The sequence below is a fragment of the Simochromis diagramma genome, unplaced genomic scaffold (assembly GCF_900408965.1).
Source record: "Simochromis diagramma unplaced genomic scaffold, fSimDia1.1 OVJJ01000176.1, whole genome shotgun sequence".
NCBI lineage: Eukaryota > Metazoa > Chordata > Actinopteri > Cichliformes > Cichlidae > Simochromis > Simochromis diagramma.
Window position 1 is genome coordinate 3,739,966 of NW_024386892.1, and position 23,049 is coordinate 3,763,014.

General features: G+C 49.4%; 1 protein-coding gene across 3 annotated transcripts in view; it reads right to left on the minus strand.

Annotated features, from left to right (window-relative positions):
- Nucleotides 1-23,049, minus strand: part of LOC120734885 (spectrin beta chain, non-erythrocytic 1) — a 97,900-nt gene that overhangs the window by 12,478 nt on the left and 62,373 nt on the right. For 2 of the 3 annotated variants that reach the window (XM_040033988.1, XM_040033987.1), the window contains 31 exons: nt 20,925-21,098; nt 19,665-19,756; nt 19,411-19,491; nt 18,366-18,481; nt 18,122-18,234; nt 17,832-18,019; nt 17,146-17,263; nt 16,756-16,914; nt 16,315-16,410; nt 15,978-16,184; nt 15,683-15,836; nt 15,445-15,596; nt 15,125-15,343; nt 14,961-15,041; nt 14,666-14,872; nt 14,372-14,583; nt 13,168-13,305; nt 11,507-11,627; nt 11,182-11,397; nt 10,682-11,101; nt 9,329-9,531; nt 9,071-9,161; nt 8,815-8,961; nt 8,196-8,459; nt 6,575-6,799; nt 5,976-6,065; nt 5,550-5,828; nt 3,840-3,970; nt 3,559-3,763; nt 3,008-3,382; nt 2,642-2,728 (listed from right to left, as the gene is read on the minus strand). In XM_040033988.1, coding sequence (XP_039889922.1) covers nt 2,642-2,728; nt 3,008-3,382; nt 3,559-3,763; nt 3,840-3,970; nt 5,550-5,828; nt 5,976-6,065; nt 6,575-6,799; nt 8,196-8,459; nt 8,815-8,961; nt 9,071-9,161; nt 9,329-9,531; nt 10,682-11,101; nt 11,182-11,397; nt 11,507-11,627; nt 13,168-13,305; nt 14,372-14,583; nt 14,666-14,872; nt 14,961-15,041; nt 15,125-15,343; nt 15,445-15,596; nt 15,683-15,836; nt 15,978-16,184; nt 16,315-16,410; nt 16,756-16,914; nt 17,146-17,263; nt 17,832-18,019; nt 18,122-18,234; nt 18,366-18,481; nt 19,411-19,491; nt 19,665-19,756; nt 20,925-21,098 — 5,361 coding nt within the window. Of the gene's footprint in view, nt 1-149; nt 680-2,641; nt 2,729-3,007; nt 3,383-3,558; nt 3,764-3,839; nt 3,971-5,549; nt 5,829-5,975; nt 6,066-6,574; nt 6,800-8,195; nt 8,460-8,814; nt 8,962-9,070; nt 9,162-9,328; nt 9,532-10,681; nt 11,102-11,181; nt 11,398-11,506; nt 11,628-13,167; nt 13,306-14,371; nt 14,584-14,665; nt 14,873-14,960; nt 15,042-15,124; nt 15,344-15,444; nt 15,597-15,682; nt 15,837-15,977; nt 16,185-16,314; nt 16,411-16,755; nt 16,915-17,145; nt 17,264-17,831; nt 18,020-18,121; nt 18,235-18,365; nt 18,482-19,410; nt 19,492-19,664; nt 19,757-20,924; nt 21,099-23,049 lie in introns of those variants that run through there. The other variant, XM_040033989.1, reaches the window with a different exon arrangement.

Genomic DNA, 23,049 nt, shown 5'->3' on the forward strand with positions numbered 1-23,049 from the left:
ACTGGTGACTTTCTGCAGAAACGTGCGTTTATGTGAATCTGCACATTAAAGTCCATCAAACTGATCGAATTATTTGGGAGTTTTTATTAGATTTTGTCTTTTAAGCTTCTCACACATCTTTCAGTTTGTGTTGTATTTGTAACATTTTTCGATGAATCCAGGCTGCAGATGTTTTTACTGCGTTTGAGGAGGCGGGTTGTTCGGGGTGAATGCTTACAAAGCCGAACAGCCCGGCTGACCGGCATCGCTTCAGAATAACCCCTCTGACTCTGCGACTCGTCAGCTGACGGAGTCGTGGCTGCGGAGGACTGCAAGCTGAACGCTCTGGTAGCTAAAGGTGCAGGAAGACTGAAACTATTTAAAAAGAGTTTGAAAGAAGCTTCGCTGGAGGCCAAAACTGTCAGCCTGTCGTCTTCTGTCTCTGCCGAGTCAGCAGACTCAAACTACGAGCAGCGCTTGTTTTAACCCCCTCTGCGGCCCAGGCGAGCGGAGACAAAGAACAAATGTTCGGAGCGTTTGCGGGAAACACTAAGCTGCATGGGAAGGACTAAAATGTTACTGCGGCTCATCAACATTTTAGTCAGACTGGAGGAAAGGAAGCCTAAAACTGCAGCCAAAATGAAGACTGATGCAAAGCCGACGTTTGTGGTAAACAGAGTCTCACCTCTCCCTTTCTCCTCTGGGCGGTCAGGGAGGAAACGGACATACAGGGAATGGTCAAAACACAACGCCATCAAAAACACTCAGTGCTCAGCATCAACAGTCCAGCTCCAGCAGGGCGGGACTGACACGAATACGGAGCAAACCCAGCAGCTCGCACGAAGCACGGCTCCACTTTATTGGAGCGTGACGTTGCTCTTCATCGCGGCGAATCCGAAACCCGAGAGCCGAACTGACGACAAGTCCGGGATTCTGCTCACCTGGCTTCACTTATCCCAGTGGGCTCAAAGGTCACATGACAGCCAGTCGGCATCTGACCAATCGGAAGCAGGGACGGGTAAGAGTTTCAGCACTACAGCGCCATCATTCATTCTCCTAACAATGAAGGAACGCCGACAGCAGGTCGGCCTGTTTAGGATCCTTTTACTATGTTAAAGGTTACAGAGCGACATCGTGTTTACAAAGCACAAATAGTGACGCCGTATCGGCACCACACCCCCGTAAAAATACTAATGCCAGTGCGAAGAAATGATTCCTCGCATTTAAACTGCTATAAATAACTTGTTGGTCTATGAAACAATGTATCTCTCATAAGCCTCAAACAACCTGTCACAAGGCAGTGACGTTTACGTATCCTTTATTTATCCAGGTGAAAAGTCTCGTTGACATTTAAAATGTCTTCTTTCAGAGCGATCTGGCCAAGAGGATAATGCACATAATGCAACAAAAATCACCAGAGTTCTGCAAACATATTTGAAGTGCACAAAAAGCTGGATTGTTAGAATGTGATTACAATAACAGAGTTATGTGTAATTTTAAAATGTTACATTGAACCTCTTTGTAAACCCTGTTTACCAACATAAAGATCTTACACATGAAAAACACACGGGAACGTTGCAAATCCCTGTTTGGCAAAGCACCGGACCGCCAAACAAAAAGAGGCGGAGCCACGAGGTGTGCGAGCTGCTCAGCTGCTTCTCTTTCAGCCCAGCACGTCGCCTCCTCTCTGGAGTCAAATCCTCATTTGAAGGTTTTTCGCCAACGTTTAATTAAACTGTCCAGATTTACAGAAACGTGACGCTGAGCCGTTTGAGGACACGTGAGAGCTGGAGGTGACGAGACTGCCTGTTCCTCGCCTGTAACCTCAGCTGACGGGCAAAGATGGAGTCACGCTTACACGTTTCTACAGCGAGCTCCGAGTGCAAAGAGTAAAAACAGTTGATATGAAAATGAGGCTTCGTGTCGAGCTCGACGGGCGCACGCAGCCGTGACTGTAGGAACACGCGCGTCGTGAACAGTAACCTTCACACAAAGACGCTGATCTGAGCGAAACGTGTTAAAACTGCACATCTGGACTCTGTTTGTTACACTGCTGCACACTCGCATAAAAAGTGATTAAAAGCATGAAATTTATGAGTCCAAAAACGATCCTCACCTCAAACTGCAACGCCAGTTTCTCCGTTTTGGAAAAGTGGGCGGAGCAATCAGATATTAAACTTGCATTTTAATGGAGAGCGGTGAGCCGTGCACGATTCTGCACGCCGCGCACGGCAGCGACCACGCTCCCGTTCACCTCTGACGCTTAAACCTGAACTCTGGTTGTAAACGATTTTTCCTCATTATGGGAATAACACCAAGCTGGAAGTGTGTTCCCAGGATTTTGACCATGCCCTGTAACATCCTAAGATGTTTCTGTGAGTTCCAACGTTCCCTTCACCTCTCGATCTGTGACTCCAGCTCGTGTCCGAGTGTCTCAGAGAGCTAAACTTATTCATGTGACAAAGCGGCTGAGCTGCGCAGGAAGAGTGCGGTGTTAGTGCGGCAGCAGTGCAGCATGCGCGAGGCAAACAGCCTTTTAAAGTGACGTCACGACATCAGCGCTGCGTCCAGCTCATTGGTCAGTAAGAGGAGGAGGAAGATCAGGGCGAGAGTGAACCGATGTGGTTTCTCTGCACCTCTGCTGCCCGACACCGAGGCTCACCTCTCCTTCTCGCTTCTGGATGTCGTCGGCTTTGTCTCCGGCGTACGCCGACTGCAGGCGAACGGCGTCCTCCTGAAGCTGCCGCACCTGCGAGGGAAGCAGCACGGAAACGTTTCAGCATACGGAACAGCTTAAAAACACACGAGGGAGGAAAAACTGAACATGAAGCTACAGCATCAGAGCCACGACAGTCTCCATCAGCATGCTCTAAATAACGTCACTGCCTTCATTTCTCATTGGACAATATCAGTTTATGAGTTTCTGATCGTTCAGCGAGAGGCAGACTGAAGATAATCAGGACGACCTCGTTTAACGGGACGAGAGCTCGGACAGATCCAGGCTCGGCGGGAGACGAGAAATATTCACCTGCGTTCCCAGCGCCTGGATGTCGTGTTCGAAGGTGGTGTGCATCCTCTGCAGGGTCTCCACCGTGTTCTGGTCTCGGCCCAGCTCCTCCGGCAGCTTCTTGTGTTTGTCCAGGATGCGGTTGAGGATCTCCTTGGCGTCGTGGTAGAATTTGTGGAGCTCGTAGGAGGCGGCGAGGATCTGCGTCCGTGTGTCGATGAGCTCCAGCAGGTCGGCCCAGGCCTCGTTCAGGCCGTCCTTCCACTCCGCGATGGTGGCGGCGTCGCCGTGGCCGGTGTTGATCAGCTCGTCCGCCAGCTTGTTGACGCCGTCCACGCGCTCCTGGCCGATGTTGCCCGTGTCGCGGGCGAATTCTCTGAAACGCTCCTGCAGCATCTGCAACAGGAGAGGAAATAGAAATGGGCACGCTCACAAACGACGTGCTGCCTTAAAGTCTTTGTGACGTCCTGTTTTCACTCGTTTTTATATGGACACGTCGGGTTTTTTATGCTTCCATGAGAACCACAGAGGCGCCTGCACGGCGCGAGGAGGCGGCTGATCGAGTAACTCACGGTGACGTGCTCGTAGTCCTGTCCCAGCTCGTGCGATCCGGCCACCACCTCCCTCTCGGCGATCCACTGCTCGAGGTCGTCCACCTCCCGGTTGAGCTGGAAGAGGCGGAAACGCTCGTCCAGCTTCCCGCGGCGCTCCTCGGACAGATCCTTCAGGCCGGCGTACAGCTTGTCCACCTGAGACTGACGCATGCCGATGCGCTCGCTGCAGGACAGATTTTAAATCCTCATTATTCGCCAAGTTCATTCCTCTCTGTGACAAAGCAGGAAAACGACCTCACCTGTCGGGGTGCCCGGCAGCCACCAGGCCCCGGCTGGTGCTGGACAGCTGGTGGACGGTGTCGGCGTAGTCCTCCACCGCCTGCTCCAGGATCTGATGCTTCTTCAGCATGGCCACCGAACTCTGCTCGTCCTATAGATGCACACAGGCTGATTTTAGCAAAAGCAAAAGCTCAGATTTCTCTGGACTTTCCAACATGATTCAAAAAGAAACTAAATTAAAGAATCAGAAACAAGAAGTGAGAAAGGAGAGGAGATGCTGAGGAACAGAAAAGTGAAGGCAGTGGAAGGAAAGCTGAGAAGAGTCGGGACTGTTAAACAGCTCTGACAGTTTCCCCTCACCTGCAGAGTTCACCTGAGACTCACGCCACAGAAAAACCAAAGTGAAAACATCACCTGCCTCCAGAGTTTTTAGAGTGAGCTGAGCAGCAGAAACAGTCTGATACCAACACAAAAGCAAAGAGGGGAAACGGGAGGTGCCCGAAAACCAAGAAAGAGGAAGTTTTTAGCCATGAGGACAGAAACACGGACCGGCCGACTCTCTGTAACATCGTCTTTATTTAAATCGTGCAGGATGTTTCCTCGAGATGGTTCAAAGAGTCGAGGAGTGTTTGAGAAAAGCATGAAGCTGTTTAAAGATATTTTACAGCAAAGTTAAAAGGTTAAAAGCTGCAGTTCCTCCAACGTCCACTAGAGGCTGCAGCAGTGAGTCTGACCCCGTAGACTCCCAAACATGTTCACAGCCTGACACACACTCTGTTCTCTGTGGGTCATTTCCCCCCTTCATAAAAACTAGATTCAACTTTTGTCACAGATTAAAGATTAAAAGGAAGTAAAAGACAGGAAGTAGAATAAGAGTGTCTATATGCAGAGGACAGGTTTTCTGTACTGGAGGAGACACGTTAACAGTTTCTCTGGGGTTCATTTCAGGAGTCAGAGACAAATATAACAACTGCTTCATAACTCACCTGGTTAAGTTATATTTAGGCTTAAAACTTGCATTATTAGGGGCGTGGCCTCTTTGACTGACAGGCGGCTGTAGCCGCTAGCTGTCTGCTAGTCCTGGTCTGGACCGTGTTAGCACAATAACCCCACAGCAGCCATATTATTGGTCGGATAAAGATGCTAAAAGTGCTCCAACAGAAGAAAACGGAGCGTCTGAGAAGTCTGAGCTCCAGTTTTGATGCACAGTGGAATTCTGATCAGCAGGTGAGACGCTCCCACAGTTTGATCACCAAACTTAACTCAGTAATCTGGCCTTCAAAACATCTAACAGTTGAAACAGAACAGACACCCAGAGAGACATACAAGGAAAGCCTCAACAAACATACAACCAATGAGATTAAGTGGCTGTAAGATTTTCATTAACGTCTTTTTTCCTGCTCAGAGATATCCAACGCTGCTCTCTAAAGCCAAGAGGACCGGGTCAAACACACTGTGCCTGAATGCAACACAGGGCTGCTGCAGGGCAGTCAGAGAGAACTGCAGGAAAAGAATCGGGGAAAATGTTGTCCTTAGAGATGCTTTTATTCTGAAAATCTGAACACATCCACCTCCAAAGCTGACTCTGTTTGGTAAGAGGATGTACTGAGGTGCCAGTGCACTAAAACCTGACTCAGGTTTCCATCACACAGCCGGATCTCACGTGTCGGAGCTCTGTTAGTTTGAAAGCGTCCGTCTTCTCCACACCCCCCCACGGCTCCTCCCCTCACCTTGGCCTTCTCCTCTGACATCATGTACAGCTCCTGCTCGCTCATCCAGGCCTCGGCCTCGGCGGCGTCAAAGTAGTACTGCTGCGCCTCGTGGGCCTCGCTGAGGCGGGTGTGGCGCTTCTCCGTCTCCTTCTTGATTTGCTCCCACAGCGACTGCAGGTCGGCGAGCCGCTGGCGGATCAGCTCGGTCGTCGGGCTGTCCTCGCGCAGGACGTGTTGGCTGCGCTCGAAGATGTCGTCATAGCGAGGCTGGTGGCCCTGGATCTCCTTCTGCAAGGTCTGTGAAGGTCAAAGGTCACAGAGAGGATTATATGAGGCTTACTGCTTTTATATTGAAATATTGTAAAAATCCCAAACAGGAAGTGCTTAGAAATAAAAACCATCAGTGTGAAAAACGTGCAGTTTGCAGGTAAAGGTGAGGCGTACCTGGTTCTTCTTGATCAGGAGCTGGACCGTCTGCAGGTTGTGTCCGTGGTCGGTTGAAGTGGCCAGAGGCATCCTCTCCTCCACCCACAGCTACACACACACACACACACACACACACACACACACACCACCTGTTATTCCCACATCAGTGTGACCGCAGCTGCTGCGACTTCCTCTCTGACGCTTTTACTTCTGGTTCCTTCTAAGAAACGACTTCTGTCAAAAGTCGTTTCTGAGAAACGACTTTTAACAGAAGTCGTTTCTGAGAAACGTGGAGACGACGTTTGTGTTCATGTTATTAAAACATGTGTGTCATCGTTAAAGGAGCAAAATCACATTAAAAATTACATAAATTATTTATGTACTTTTTTGTGTTGTTGTAGTATTTAAAGGATATTTTCTTTAATTTTCCATTTCATGCATTATGACTTTTTTTGCTGAAGTTTTTCTTTGATTCATTTTCATTCATCTCCAAATTCGTTTACTTTTAATGTTTCACACAATATAATACAAATTAATCCATTAATTTTGTATTTTACTAACTTTTTGTTGGGCCCAGATGATTTTCACCTTCAGAGGTCGTTACATTAAAAACTTACGATCTCGTCCTCCACGTCTCGGTTGAACTGGTGGATCTCCCGGGAGGCCATGAGGTGGTCTCTCCTCTTCTTCAGTGGTTCCTGGAGCGTCTGGAACTTCCTCTCCACGGTGACTCTCTGTCCATCCACCTCCTCGGAGCCTTTCCCTTCCTGGCTGAGGGCCTGTGACTGTTTCTGCAGCTCCTCCACCTCCTTCTGACGTACATCCACCTGGCTCTCCAGGATCTGCAGGAGAACAGTTTACAGGTGAGACGGGGAGAAGACGCCGCTGCAGCCACAGACACGAGCGCAACCCCCCCCAGAAAATATGTGAATGACGTCTAAGACAAACAGTTTGTTTCAACAGAGCTGAAAGTTTTTCTGATATTCGGTTCAATCGTCGGCACGATGTTGCTTTATTTGCATCTTTTTGCTTTAACGAGGAAAATGAAATAATTTAATAAAATACCTTCAGAAAATATTCTGATGAGGAGCAAATACAAAGCGAGAAATATCCACCAAAAAATCAAAATATTAAAAAATGCAACAAAGACCTAAAAACGAAATAAAATCAACATTTTAAAAATAAAATACTATATAAGCAGCAAAAAGAAACCATAAACAAAAATAAATAAAATAAATAAGAGAAGCTCAAAACTCAGTTAATGAGTAAAAATACAAAACAGTCAAAAATAGAGAAATAAATCCAATCATAACGTTTGCATTAAAAATAGAATTCATGTATAAAAAAGACAATATTAAATATAAATACTTTAAATTAAAAACAGTGTTGCTCACTGAAGAACCAAACAGTGTTAAAAAAATTATAAATTTAAAGAATATAATTTTAAAAACTGGTTCTGAGGCCTCGTCTTATTTTCCTTCAGTATTGTCAAAAATGTAAAATAAAAAAAATCTCCTGACGTCCGAGAAGCGACTGACAAACACAACGAACGTCTGCAGCAGAAACAGGACAGCCTGAACTAAAATTAGAGCAGCGAGGAAGACGAGGAGGAGGAGGAGGAGGAGGTTTGTTTTCCTCTCTCTCTGTTTGACAGATCAAACACTCTGCTAATGATCTCCCTCCAACACCACACACACGCTCCTGTTTTACCATCTCTGTGAGGACCTCCCTGTTACTCTTACATTAATAAAACCATCGTCGGCACCATCGAGGACCTCCACCTTTAAAACCATCATCAGTGGAAAAACGGCGAGGTCCCCACAAACACGGCTGTCCGCGCTCTCAGCGTGGGCTCGACACTCCAGTGAAAGATTATGTAAGAGGAGCGAGTGTGAGGCTGAATTATGCAAAAGCTGCTTAGAAAGCATGGCGATGGAGGACTCGCAGTAACGACGAGCTTCGGATCAATCAATCAATAATTATCTGATTATGAAAAAAGCTGTTTCTGTGCAGAATAACATGAGTCAGGGGCGTGCCTAAAGAAGGGGGGGGGGGGCCAACCCGCCCTGCTGTTAGCAGGAAATCAAAGGTCCAGGTTTCTCCTCCTTCATGCATCACTGCCAATGCCAGTTTACAGGGAAACCCTCCGACAGCTGATAGAGTCAATAAAGTGTTTTTAGCCAACATCGTGCAGATATACAGTTTATAGTTCACACTGAAAGGAAACCTCCTCCTCACCTGCTGCTTCTTGAGCAGGATGTTGACCGAAGTGAGGTCTTTGCCGTAGTCGTCCGACTGCAGCTGCGCCTCCAGCCCGCCCAGCCACTTGTCGAGGTCGGCGCAGCTCTGCGTGAACAGCTCGGCCTTGTTGGCGTCGAACAGACACTTGGCTTTGGTCTGCGTGGTCGACTCCAGCTCGTCCCACATCGTCTGCAGGGACGCCAGCTTCTCCTTCACCATGGCCTCCGTGTCTGGTTTCTCTGCCATCAGCGTCTGCCCGTCCTGCGGCACAGGAGGTTTCAACCAATTGTCAGAGCAGAAAACAACGTCGCGTCTACACCTTGAGCCGAGCGGTTGGTCTGGACTGGACAACGCTCCTGAGTTCAGGGATGACAGCTTAGAAACACGGCAGCTTTAAAACAGGCGATGTCACAGGGACTCTTTTACATATTTGTGCTGATATACGAGGATGTGTGACGTTTATGCTGCCAACTGAAAATGATGCTTTTGCTCTCAGTGATGTCACCCAGCACCGACCGGCTGCTCTCGTACTCTAACAGCTGCTGGGCTCATCTGTGCTGCGTACTTCAGTCCACCGATTCCCTCCTCGGTCTGACTCCGCCTCCTCCCTGCTCACCTTGTTGATCTTGTCCAGCCACTCCTTGTTGGACTGCAGTTCAGCCATGAAGGCCTGGTGCTTCAGCCACTTGCTGTGGAGGTTCCTGGCCTCGTCGTACGACATGTCCTGAGCCGTCAGCATCTTCTCGTTGATCCACAGGGACAGCTGAGGACACACAGCCGGCAAACGAGCTCAGACACCAGCAGCAGCTGAAGCAGAGGCTAAGCCCTCCGCACTCTGGATGTTTCGTGTGTTTTGAATGGCGGCGCTTTACCTCCTGGCAGTCCTGCAGGAACTTCTGCAGGTCTCTGTTGTCCTTCAGCCTCGTCAGCAGGTCGCTGGCAGCCGCTCGGTTCTTCTTGTGTCTGCAGAACAAAAGTTATTTTGTTTCGTTTTTCTGCAGGAAGGTTAAAGTTTGTAAAGCTCACGTTTCCCTTTAACATCGTCACATGTATCGTAAACAGGAAATCATCAAATGATCCTCCCTCCCTTCCCGGATCGATTTCTCACACACTGACAGACTCTTGGTCACCTCTGGTCGATGGAGTCCACCTTCTCCTGGATGCGCTCGGCGTTGATGTTGTCGTCAGCGACCAGGCGGCGGCCGGTGTCGACCACGGCGCCGATCTTCTCCTCGTTGGCGTCCATGGTGGTCATGAAGTCCTCCTGCTTCTTGATAGCAGCCTCGGCGCCCTCCAGGGTGGTGGGCATCTCTGTATGAGCCAGGACGTACTCCTGGTGGAGGAACGCAGAGGAGTCGTTAAAAACTAGCATCTGGATGATGTCATAGAGAGGGGTGGGGCTTTTTCAAGCCTGCTCGAGGGGCAGCCAATCAAAACAAAGTCATCTTAAAGGGGTTGTTTCAGAATGAAATGTAAGAACAATCTCAAAACCATCGAACTTCTACGTTAAAGTGAAGGAAGCAGGCTGAGGTTGTTACACTGAGATGATCTCCGCCTGAGCTACAGCCACCAGGCTCCAGCTTAAGCTTTAATTCGTCTGATGTAATCCTCCCATCTCCGCTAACTAATGAGCAGCCTGGCTAAGCACAGCCTTCATCATCATCATCAGGATTTCCACCATTTTGCCAGCGGAGGAGAAGACCAAACACAGAGACATTACCATTTGTTCTGGAGTTTTTATTAATTAATGTTCTGTGTAACTGGTACAAGAAACATAACATGTTCGCTTGAAAACGTGTGAGTGAGCTGAAGCGGACAGAAATGAGTTGCTGTAGATCACACGCTGAGGGTAAACACGTGGCTGTAATGGAGGCTTTTCACCAGCAGGTGGCAGCGTGTGACCTGAGAAAACAGCCGCACGACCAGAAACGTTTCTAATTGGAAGTGTTCGAAATCACAGCTGATGATTCTTTGAATCCTGGACTGTGACGCAGGCCGAGGCCTCTGATTGCACAGCGAGTGCCATGCTCACGCTGAGAGACGAGAGTGACGGGTCTCTCAGCTGAGCAGCTACTTGACCTTTGACATCCTCTGCGGGACGTTTGAGCTCTGACTGTGTGAAGCTCAGAGACTGAGGCGTCTTTATTTGATACCTCTGACTCACAGTTTCCAGCTAAAGGTTTTTATTTGGGTAAAAGTTATGCAAAGAAAGAAAGAAGCTGGATTCTGTCCCAGCATGCACTTGGGGTCCGTGCTGGGAGGGAGTACAGAGGGAGAGATCTGGGCCAAATTCATGTGACGGTGGCCTCGACCAACGCCAGGTCGCAGATTGGAGACGGTGAGCATCATTAATGCGACGGCGGTTCACTCTGTGCTCACATCACATGACCCTCTGAACCATTTCCTGTAGTCTGGTATCCATGGTAACTGAGGTTTCAGATTCTACACCGCGGAGCACAGGTGAGATGGAACGGCGAGCTCACCTGGTTGTTGAGGAAGGCCTCGGCCTGCTTGGTGTCCCGGAGGAACAGCTGGTAAGCGTGAGACTGGGACAGCAGGTTCTGCCGGTTCTCCCACATCTTGTGCAGCTCGTTCCAGCCGGTGTCCAGCGCCTGCAGCCGCTGTCGCAGGAACATGTACTGCGCGTCCGTCTGGCCCTGCGTCACCATCTCACCCATGTCCCTCATCTTCTGGTAGTCCTCCTCATAGTTGCGTATCTCGTTCTTGATGCCCTCGTGCTGGGCCAGCAGCTTCTCGGCCTCGGCCAGCGTGTTGGGCATGTCCTCGGAGGCGATGACCGTCTGCGTCCGCGACAGCCACGACTGGAAGTCGTCAAGGTCGCGCAGGAACTGCTGCAGCTTGCTGGCTTCGCCCAGAGACTCCTCCCGGTTCTTCAGGGTGTCCTGAAAACAGCCAGGAGATGATTAGCGGCACCAAATTCTCCGTTTGGTAGTTATATACAGACACGAGGAGAAAAGCCTACTTTCATCTCGTCCCAGACGCCGGTGATCTCAGCCAGACGCCCTTTGATGGCCTCGGACTGTTCCGGGTGTTCGGAGCCCAAACGCTCCGCCTCCTTTCCCAGGTCGCTCAGCTTGTCCTGGATGGCCACGAGGTCGCGCTCCATCCCCGTCAGCTTCCTCTGCAGAGCCATGACGCCGGCCAGGTCGTTCCCCAGCTCCTGGGTCGACTCGATCACCTGCACACAGACGGGGGGCAAAAAGATCGATCAGGCACCACAGAGTGGTTCGTGTAAAAATCACGCCTCTCGTCGTTCGCCGGTTTTGGTAATTTGGCTCTGTTGGTACCTTGGTCTTCTCTTTGATCCAGGACTTGGTCTCGTTGCACTCCAGGTGGTAGTTCTGGACTCCCAGAGCCGAGTTCAGGCTTTCCTTCTTCTGATCCACCAGATCTCTGAACTGACTCCACCTGGACACAGAAACACCGTCAACTCTGATTCGATTTACCTGCTCAGGAACGGTTTGATGCGTTTGATGCCGGTTAATCCGATCAACCCTGCAGCTCACTTATTATCAATTTTACTTTGATGTCATTTAAACTCGTTTTATTTACATTCTCAGTTTTAATAACAGCTTAACTCTGGTTTAGCGCCAACATTTGTTTTACGTTTAATGTTGAATATAAACCAACATTAAAGCTTTCTTTATTCTACGATTACAAATGTAAACCAAAAATTACGAGATATTCTGTTGCTTCCAGCTTTAGATCCAACCAGCATTGATCTTTAGTGTAGTTTTAAAAATCTGATTCAGTTACTCAGACTTCATTAATCTCACATATAAGTATGACTCCAGTTAGCACTCTATCCAAATCTGCTCCCTCTGGAGGACGCTGTAGAAGCTTCAAAGGAGTCTGAAACAAGTCAGGGAAGCTTATTTCAGACTGATGACAGGGATACTGAGGTGAGCTGCTGAACTTTCTGTCAGTTAGCGCTGCTGTTTTTGTTGCTGTTAGCTTCTGTTAGTTGCTGCTAGCCGCTGCTAGCCAGCATTGGTAAACCTTTCTCTGAAGTGAAGCTAACATTGTTGGACTCCTAGACTTTAACTGATTAAGTGTTCATATGATGTGAGAATGTAGCCAAACTATTTATCAGAGGAAAAGTGTCATTTTTAGGATACTCGAGGCTAACATTAGCTCACAGATGCTAGCTTATAACTAGCTGATGTTTAGCCGGCCCTCTGTGAGGGCAGGGTCACATGATTAATTGTGTCCATATCGGCGGTACTGCGTAAGTAGCCGGTCTGTAACCACACACATAAACTGATTAGACGTCTCCGTCTCTGTATTCAATATGGCGGAGCAACATGTATTTTTAATGCTGAGAGACATAATTACACCTAATCAATGAATATTTATGAGTAAAACATTCTTTCCTATTAAATAACCTAAAATAATTACCAGTATATCTTTAAAGTGTCTTTATTGACATGAACAGACTTTAATAACTGCGGGGTTGTGTTAGGAAGAAACAGCTTTGAAGCCGACCAGGATCCAGGAGTGTCTGGAAGTTTTTCCACTGAGACGGAGCAAAGCTGGTGTTGCTTTATAAATATTTCATATCAAAGTGAAATAAGAAAAGTTTAGAGAAATGCTTTCATGTTTTCAGCCAAACATCACAAACGTATCCAGATGCATACCTGCTGGATACACGGACCGCTCTGGTTCAATCAAAGCTCTGACTGATTATTTGTCATTTAAAGAGAGGTAAAAATACATTTAAGCCTCTTTTTAACCTCAGTCCAGCTTCACTTCCTGACTCGTCTCTGATCAGCTGCTAAATAAAGTTTTCACTGTGACTAAAAGTTTCTCAGCTGACCGACGTGCTCGCGTTCCTCTCCGCCATCTTCTTCAGTCTAAGATCGGTTTCTTTGTCGTTTTTAATCTCGCTTCCTTCACGAGTCTAATCGCCGTGCTGTCATCAGATTCCTGATAATCCCAGTTTGATTACCTGGTGTTGAGTTTGTCCTGCTGGGCTTTGATCTCCTTCTCGCTGGGATGTCCACTGTGGATCAGCTGCCTGGCAACCTGGTTTACCACGGCAACCCGGGACGCCTGGCTGTTCATCTCCGGCTCCAAACTCTCGAACCTGAACAGAGACGGTTAGTCGGACGTCACGAGGATCATCAGCATGAATATTTCAAAAAGATGGAAACCCTGTGAATCCATATTGCAAACAACAAACAGCTGCAGGACAGTTTTCTTTGTCCTAACGGCCGATCAGGAGAACCAGGATGAGAGGTCACAGGTGTGAGCAGGCGGGCTGCTTTAACTCTCCCAACAACGTATCAAAGTCGGATTTTACACCAAAGGTTTGAGCGGCTGAATCTGGCCATGAAAAGCTTAGAAACACTCAAACAATGACAGTTAATGCCAAAGAAAAGAGTTTCTGAGGTGGACCTGTTCCCATTTACAGCTCCGTGTTTTTATTCCTGCTGCAGAGATCAAATTAAACCTGAGACCGTAAAACTCCAGTTTTAATCAGACTCCGGTTCATTCAAAAAGTTTTTTTCATGGGGGCGTGCGATGGGTTTGACTGCTTTTATAACACAGGTGTGTCTGTCGCTGTAATTCAACCTGCTGACTAATGGTGACCGGTCCAGGGTGTGTGCCACCTCGTGCCCGACCCCGAAGACCAAACGAACCTCCCCAAAACTCTCAGTGAGTTTAACGATGCAGGGAACCTGCTGGAGTCTGAGCCTGGTCCTCACAAGTGCAGTTAAACACACACACACACACACACACACTTAACCAGCATCTGGGATCGGATCCATGTGACGTTTTGTGGTCGAACAAAACAGAGACAAGCAGCTGAAAACCTGAGAAGAAGGCTGCTGTGAACGAACCATGTAACCACACACACACACACACACACACACACACACACACACACACTCTGAAGAACCTGTGTCTGGTGTAAATAACAGTTTACTGGTCTGTTCCCACAGCTTCCACTGCTGGAACATTATTTCTGGCCCTGCTGGGAGGAGAGGGCAGAATATTTGATGGAGCAGTAAAACACCCCGTAACTGAGCCGTTAAACGAGCGCGCTGACTGTGGGCGTAACCCGGACAGGGTGGGCACGGCGTGCGTTTGCATGGAAATCTGATATTTTCCGTTATTCTTCGACGATCCAATGGCGGGCCGGTTCTTACCGGTGCTGGACGACCTCCAGGTCCTCCAGTTTCTCGGGGATGTCCATGCTGTTGAGCCACTGCTCCTTCTCGTCGATCCACACCTCGCAGGCGTCGGCTTCGCTCATCATCTTGTAGAGCGCCAGAGCGTCCTGCAGCGCCTGTTTCCGGAGCCGCGTCAGCTCGGCCACCTCCTTGTAGCGCTCCTCGATGCCCGCCAGCCGGCTCTGAACCTGCGAGCACACAAACCGTCAGCGAGGTGCGTTCTGGGATTTTGAAGCTTTACCTGGTTTGAAGCTTTGCTGCGTCCGTCACCTCCTCGGAGTTGGCCTTCTCGGGCGGCAGCGTCCGCGACTGCTCATGCAGAGCGTCGATGACGGGCCGGTAGCTGCCGATCTCCTCGGCCACGTCCTTGTGCTTCTTCACCAGAGCCTGAGTGGAGAACTCGTCGTGGCCGACGTCGACGCTGGAGACGATCCGCAGCACGTCCAGCATCCACGTGTCGATGTCGTCCGCATCAGCCTGCAGACGGAAAAACAAACAGCACATTTACCTTCCTGTGCCAGGCGAGTTCAGTCGCTGGTTTCTGACACTGGGAGAAGGTTTTCACCTGGAACTGGTGCTGGTTGCAGGCTTCCTGCAGGCGGGCCTTACGGACAGCGGAGAGATGCTCCAGAGCCGCCCACTGTTCCTGCGGGAGGTTGGAGGGAAGGCGTTAGGAACAGGCGGGGATTCAATCGTGTCGTGTGTGACCGCGGCACAGGTGCGTCGTACCTGGATGTCCTTGATTCGCTCTTTTATCTTGTCGGCTCCAAAGTGGTTGTCGGCCACCAGCTCCTCGCCCTGTTTGATGGTCTGCTGCAGGTGGGCGGCGCGGCCGGTCATCTCGTCTTCGAAGGCTTTGTGCTGGCTCAGCAGTCGCAGCGAGCCCGTGAGGTCCTTCCCATAATCCTCGGAGGAGAGGATCTGCTCCTTCTCCCTGATCCACCCCTCCTACAGACCCCACACACACCCACGCTTCAGTCACACCTCCTCAGAGCAGGAGCTCAAACCACCGATTTACTACAAATAAAATAACAACAACAACTGATCACCTCTTCAGCCATTTCCCAGAAGAACTTCCACAGGCGGCGGGACTCCTCGAGGCGCGCTCGCCGCTCAGCCGCCAGCTGGTTCAGCTCCTGGTAGCAGAACTCGAGGTGAGCGACTCGGTCCTTGATGATCTGAGGGTCACACGGCTTGTAATCTGAGGAGGAGGAGCAGGAGGTGAGATGGAGGTGTTACTGGAGAACAAACAGCTGGAGCTAAGCGGGTAAAGTCTGCGTGTCGCACCCTCGGTGTCGCTGGCAAACTTCTGAGCGTTGCGGTTGACGTTTCGGACTCGGTCGGCCTGGATGCTGATGTCCGCCTCCACCAGGGCGTGCTTCTGCAGCAGGTCCTCCACGCCCAGCAGGTGCTTCCCGTAATCCTGAGACAGCAGCAGCATCTGGAGGTGGAGAGCACAGGGGCGGAGGTTAAACCAGCAGCAGAGCACAAACACGTGTCCTCAGAGGAAGAGTAAAGAAATAAGAACGACCAATCAGGAAGACAAAGCCACTGATAAAAGATGGCGGCCGTCCCTCCGTACCTTCATCTCGTCCATCCAGTCCATGATGTAGAGCATCTCCTGGAAGACTCTCTGCAGGCCCAGGTTCATCTCCAGCCGCTGCCTGCGGGCCTTCAGCAGCTCCAGCAGATACTCCCACAGCCGGATCACGTTGTCCTTCCTAGCTGTGATGCGTTTGATGTCATGGTAACTCTCCGCCTCCAGCTCCTTTGCCACGGCAACCACCGCCTACACCGGTGATAAGGAGGAGATGAGAAGGAGGAGAATGACTTTCTAAGCTTTCACTCCGTCACCTGTGACCTCCGCCTAAACCAATCAATACGGGACGTCAGACGAGACGAGCAGGTGACGGACTCACCTGAACTCGCTCCTCGTACGCAGCGATGTCCGTTTCTATGGCTTCGTGTTTCTTAGTAGCAGCTTCCACGGCCTGAAGGTCGAATCCAAAGTTATCCTGAGGGACGACAGAGGAAAGGAAACGAGGAGAGGAGAGAGGAAACGAGGAAGACACAGAGGAAACAACATGAGGAGGGGACAGGGGAGGGAATAAGGATGAAGGAGAGGAAGGGAGTGGGAAAGAAAAAAGGAGATGAGGAAGGGAATGGGGACAAAGAGGAGAGAGGAAAGAAAATAATAAGGATATAGGAAACAAGAAGAAGATGAAGATAAGAAAGGATACACGGAAAGGGAAGGAAAAGAGGAAAGGAAACATGGAGGTGATGAGAGGACATAAAGATCAATTAAAATGATTCCTATAAAAGGTTTCGATCAAAGGTGACCCGGGTGGAGCCGAGCGTACCTGTGAGACCAGCCTCTGGTTCTCGCTCAGCCACGTCTCCCTCATGGCAGCTTTGCGGTCGAAGCGTCGGGCGAGTTGCTCCAGTTTCTCCTGACGAATCAGCTCCGTCCTCAGAGCCAGCTCCCGTTCGTGCTCCGCCTTCTCCAGACGCTCCCACGCCTAAAACAAACGCACACAGGAGCAGGTCTTTACATCTGTCTGAACATCTGGAGCCGAGCAGTTCTGAACCTTTACAGGTTTGGACTCAAAGCCAGGTCGACACATCCAGGCGTGACTCTAAACCGTCCAATCAGCTCGCTTCACCTCTCAGGGCAGATTAATGTAAAATAAAGGTTTAAAGGCTCCATTCTTGAGCTCCGACACAGAGCTGGAGGCGGGGCGGCCGGGTACCTTGTTGATGTCGGAGATGAGTTTGCCCTCTCGGGGGGTGTAGACCTTCTGGTTGTTCGCCCTCATCTTGCTCTGGATGGTGAACAGAAGGACCTCCAGGTTTCCCTTCTCTGTGAACCTGAAACACAGCAGCACAAACTCAGCCGTCTGAACCCTGCAGAGGAGTCTTCGCCGCTGCTGTCGGCTCAGTGTAACGGGAGGAACGGCGAGTGTTTTTGCTTTGCTCTCAGATGTGCGACTCGTTCCAGGAAAACTATTAAACGTCAGGTTTGTTTCATATTGTTTCATCTCCTTTAAAGCAGCTGTGCACTGCTTCCTGTTTGTGTGTCGTGGTTACACACACACACACACACACACACACACACCTGAAGCACGTCTAACTGTCTGCGCTGCACTGATGGCTCCGCCCAATCTCTCCATCATCTCCAGGCCTGTCTTTAGTCTCTCCTCATCTCTGTAATTCTGTCTCGCTCCACCTTTGAGTGTCTATTCATCTTAATCTCCACCTGCCTGGATGTGCAGGTGGAGATTCCTCTACAAAGAGTTCGCTGCTGTGTGATCAGAGCACAACCATCCGGCACATTAAGTGCGCCGCTTGTCGTTGTTACCACTTCCTGTCTAAATTAATTAAAAACGCTTCTCGTCTGTTTCCATGGTGATGTCTCGCATTAAAAGCAGATACTGACTTTGGGGGCTTCTCCACGGTGCGGTAGGTGTTGAAGGCCTGCAGTTGCTGCTGGACTCCCACCAGAGAGTTGGCGAACTTCCTGTTGTTGAGGATGATGATGGTCTGTTCGATCCACTCCAGCAGGTCAGACGCCAGAGACTCGTACTTCTCGATCATCTTCTCCGTCTCGATGGCGTTGTCCAGAACCTGAAAGGAAAAAACCAACGTGAGCTTAACGTCTGGTATATTTCAGGAAAGAAAGTGTTTAACGAGACATTTTGTTTCTTTGTTCTTTAAAGTCGTCGTCACCTTCCCAATTCTCTTGCCCTCCACCTTCAGCGCCTTCATCTTGGAGAAGTAGTGGTAGTAGGTGACCACGTAGGTGATGATGGACTTCTCATCAGGGTGGTCCACACTGATGTCTGCACACGAGCATGAAGAGCACAGATTTAACATGTCGTGTGTGTGTGTGTGTGTGTGTGTGTGTGTGTGTGTGTGTGTGTGTGTGTGTGTGTGTGTGTGTGTGTGTGTGCGTGCGTGCGCCGTGGCTTACCCTCGGGGTCCAGCAGCTTGGTGAGGCCCAGGTGCTGCTCGGCCAGGTTGAAGGCATTCTGCAGGTTGTAGTGAGCGTTTGATTTCTTCAGCTTATCGAAGTCGATCAGGTCGGGTCTGCAGACCGGAAACAGAAGGAGAAAGGTCAAAAGGTGACGTGATTCCAGCTCTACTCGCAGACATCGTCACACGCTGATGGCACGCAGGCTAAAATGATCCCTGTCAGAGTTCACCACATTAGCTCGAGGTGTCTGGATGAATTAGGAAGCTCAGATTTTTTTGCTGTTGCCATCTTGGTGTTGATAAACTGCATGTGAGAAGCAACGCGTGAACCTGAGGAACTAAGGACAGAACGGGCTGTGAGGTCAGTTTATGATCATTGATATGCAAATCGTCATGATTTATGAGTACCATTCACAGAAGTGGGGAATGGCTGCAAACACAACATTGTAAGATGCTGTGCAGATGAAAAGTTTCAGCCTGTCTCGGCAATGCAAAGGTCCCAGCATCCAACATCAGCCTGGAGGAGAGGGAGGCACTCAGAAGTGGGTGATGGGTTGTCTGAAGCAGTCAGAACAGGACGCTGCGTCTGACCGGACCTCGGTACTGTTAACGAGACGCTGCCTTCCTTTTTCATCAGGATGTTTTCGTCTCATCTCTTTTTGTGACTAACGGAACTTTATTCTTTATGTTTCCGCCTTCCCTCCATCAGGATTAGATGTTTAAAGAAATACAAGTTTGTCCACAAGTGAAAGTTTTGTAGAAGCCTGCGTACATCACACCTAATAAACTAAAGAAAGGAAGGTTTTAAATCTTAATGAGCTCTGAAGGACGCCGCGGTAAAAGCTCCCACGAGCTCCTGCTGTGGTGTTGGAGTGTTCGTCTTCGTGGAGAGAGTTCCTCTAAAAATCATTTTAATCTGTTTTTTAAAAATGCGATTAAGCAGAAGCCAGCGTTTCCATCAAACGTCAGATTTCTCCACTCGGAGAAGCGTGTGCCGGGTTTCTCTCGACCCTGCGCAGCACCTGCAGCAGGCTGAGCCCTACCTGTGTTTGTGGATGAGGGCGTTGAAGGCCATCCCGTCCCTCCAGCTGGTGGTGAAGTTGTGGATGTTGACGTTAGGATATCTGCAAAGAAGAAATCACCATAAATCCATCTAACCATGTCAGAGTAATGACATCAACGTGCTGAAAGTGAGCTGCGACAGCCCCCCCTCGACCCGCCTCCCTGGACCCACAGCCAATCACAGTCCGCGCAGAGTCGTATAAGAAACTTTCAGGAGAGGAACCGAAGGACTCACCCTGCCGTCTTCATCTGACACCAGAGCAGCAGAGCGTCTTTGGCCGACTTCTTCTCCTTGTTGTCCTCCGTCTCCACGCTGATGTCCTGGATCTGAGGCGCACAGTTTAAAGAAGCAGTCAGCTTTAGGGTTAAACCGACTCCGAGGACTCTCACAGCTTTTTAAAGATGAGACAAAGTACGCCAAATGTGCTGAACAACATCTCTGCAAACCAGAAACGTCCTCATTTTCCAAAACGTCCCCCAATTTCCTGAAAACCTCAGTGTGTCCTTACAAAGACACACGAGCCTACAGACGTAACCATCTCACTTTCATTGATGGACGTCCATCAGTTTGAGTCCGACAGCTCGAATGATTCGAGCACAGCTGATGCGTATATGAAACCAACTGTGGTCCTGCTATCGGTCTGCACTCGCTCCTCCACCGCAGAATTTTAAACCATCGTTTTTTAATCCTCACAGCTTATAAAAGCTAAATCCTTTTCACCCAACTGTTCACTGTCCCAGTGACATCGACCGTCAGCATACAGTAAAACCACGTCACAGGAAGAGCCGGGCTTTGGATTTCACCTGATTGTGTTTAACGAGTCTGAAGCTAACAAACAGCCGCCTGGTTTGTGACGGATGAAGTGAACATTTTACCACCAACTTCACTTCAACTCGTCAGTTTGCAGCAAAATATGCCGATTTTTAAACTCACTACTTCATAATCATGTTAAGGGATTAGTTTCCAGTGTAGCAGTGCTTTCATAGCAACATAACGTTCACTTCTATGTGAAATAAACTGTAATATTAAAGGTGTCAGATTTGCCATTTTGCATCTCGTGTCAATAACTGGTTCAACGTGTGTGCGAGTGAGAATATACTCGGTGTATTATGGGATGCAAAATAGTCTTTGGATGAAATCCTACGGGATGCAAAACAGCATCGATGTGAAAGGTTCAACAGAGGAAGTGCTTCATTATTTTAGGGATGCAAAATGGCACATAAGACTTTTTCTGTCTCACAATTGAAAACTGAAAAGTTTTGAGGACACAAAATCACAGACGGACGTAAACGGTGTCGTTTGTCCCCCATGGAAAACACCAGCTTCTCTACTTCGGTCACAGTGGATATCTTTAGTGTTAGGGATGACTGTAATGACGTGTTTTGGGATGCAAAATGGCACCAAAAAAAGAGACACACCTGACAGCGTCACAGAAACTAGCAGGTGATGACCCAGTCTGGTGTTGGGATGCAAACTTGCTCAGCTGCCTGTTACCTGGAAGCGGAGGATGATGGTCCAGATCAGGCCTAAAGTGAGGCGATGGTTTCCGTCGACGATGTCATGGGAGCCCATGTTCTCCAGGTGAACCCTCTGCTCCTTCAGGAACTGCAGAGCCTTGTCCACGTTTTCCAGGCAGTGGATCCTCATACGACCCTTCGTGGGTTTCGGCTGAAACGACAACAAAAACAGGAGTGAGGTTTTTTTTTAAAGAACCCGCAGAAACCAGAAACCGTGAACCGCGTCAGGCCGCCGTGTGTGAACAGCTGCAGACACAGCTGAACGCTTTCAAACGGACACTTTCTGTTTTATCATCTATTTATTGCTTCCCGCTGCAGCTGCGCTGGTGTCCTGAGTTTATATCCCTCCAATTGGAAACGTCACAGATTTACAGATCATGGCTTGAAACGTCCGCGATCGCCAAGCGACAGACAGGAGATCTGAGGACATTACACACGCTGTACTCTGGAGCACTTTGGGCATTTCTGCCGTATAAGTTTCTATATTTGCTTTAGTTTTGGTTGATGAGCAGCTTTTAAAAAGAGATGGCGGGGTCCGCCCACCAGGGGGCGCTGCAAGTGGGACCTGAGAAACTGGCGTTGGAGCACTTTAGTCACTTTTGCAGTTTGACTTCAGACTGTGGGCTTGAGCTGCTGATCAGAGAATCTTTGTTGATGATTTCGAATCATTTTCAAACTAAATCTGAGGCTTGAAGCTTTATGATCGTGATGATTTGGTGCTTTTTAAATCATATCTGACTCCAAATTTGAGGTTTTACGGATTTGATGCTCTAATTAAAGAATTGATATGGATCATCCTGGGCTCTTTCCTTTCTCTGTTTCTGGCCAGTTCACCCATGAAACTGTGCAGGTGAGGCGATTCCTGTCCCGGAGAGGAAACTGAGCCCAGCGTGCCCGCAGTCGTGGAACGCCAGTGAGCCTCGGTTGCCCAGCAGGCGGAGCAGAAGACGCCGAATGAGGAGTACTCGGCTGTGATTATGACCGAAGGATTTACAGGACGATTTAACGCTGCGATAACCCAGTTTACTGTCAAGCTTCAGCCCCGAATCATCAGCCAGATGTTTGACAGCTCAGCTCTGTGTCGCACAACAAACGGACGCGACTCCACCCAAGCTGAATGTGACATCGAGTCAGAAACAGGAGTTCGCTGCTCTCGGGGGTCAGGATGCTGTGACATCACGGAGAGTCTCCAGCTGACACAGGTGAGGCTGTGCACACCTGCCTGTGTTTCATGGACGTTGCTGAAAGCGAGCCTCTCGGGCGGCTCTGACAAATTCAGGAAGGCGATGTTTAAATTTGGATGAAATCCCGAAATATAAACTAAACACAGGACAAATAGAAGTCGACGATAAAATAAATGTCAGAGCAGCCACGTTACATCCTGCAGCACACACACACACACACACACACACACACACACACACACACACACACACACACACACACACACACACACACAGGCCAACAATAACACCGCAGACGTTTCTTTTTCCCACACGGACACAAACGGCTCAAAGTCGCTCCGTGATTCAGGACCTGGACTCGGACCAGAGGGTTTTTTTGGACGATGCCGGCGGTCACCTCACGCTGACGCTCATCAGCACCTTCAGCCATGAAAACAAACCATTTCACCTCCCTCAGGGGCGGGTCCCACTCCGGAGCGGGAATTTCCACGCGGAGAAGGTTGGAGCGGCTTTCAGGCTTTCAGGCTGGAGCATCGCGCCGTGTCATGAAACGGGGGCGGCCTGTTTGTGTTGTGAGTGACTGCGGTGAGACTGATCGGAAACCTTTACCCAAATAGGACCTGAGCCAAGCCTGAAACGCCCCCTCAGAGTAACCCTGGAGTGAGGAGGACAGTGATGGATGTTTTTTATAACACAATACTGCAACGGGAGGCCTGAACAAGTCCAACAAAAACGCATCTTACTACCTAATGCTGCCCAGAAAACATCAGCGATCCTGCTGTGGGACTCTGACATGTTCCCTCATTATCATCCAGCTACAGGAAACAACACGCGGTGTGGATTAATCCGCCTCTGAAAATAGTCCCAACAAATTCCTTCCATTCAAGTGCTGCTGTTTCAGCCCTCTGAGTCCTTTCT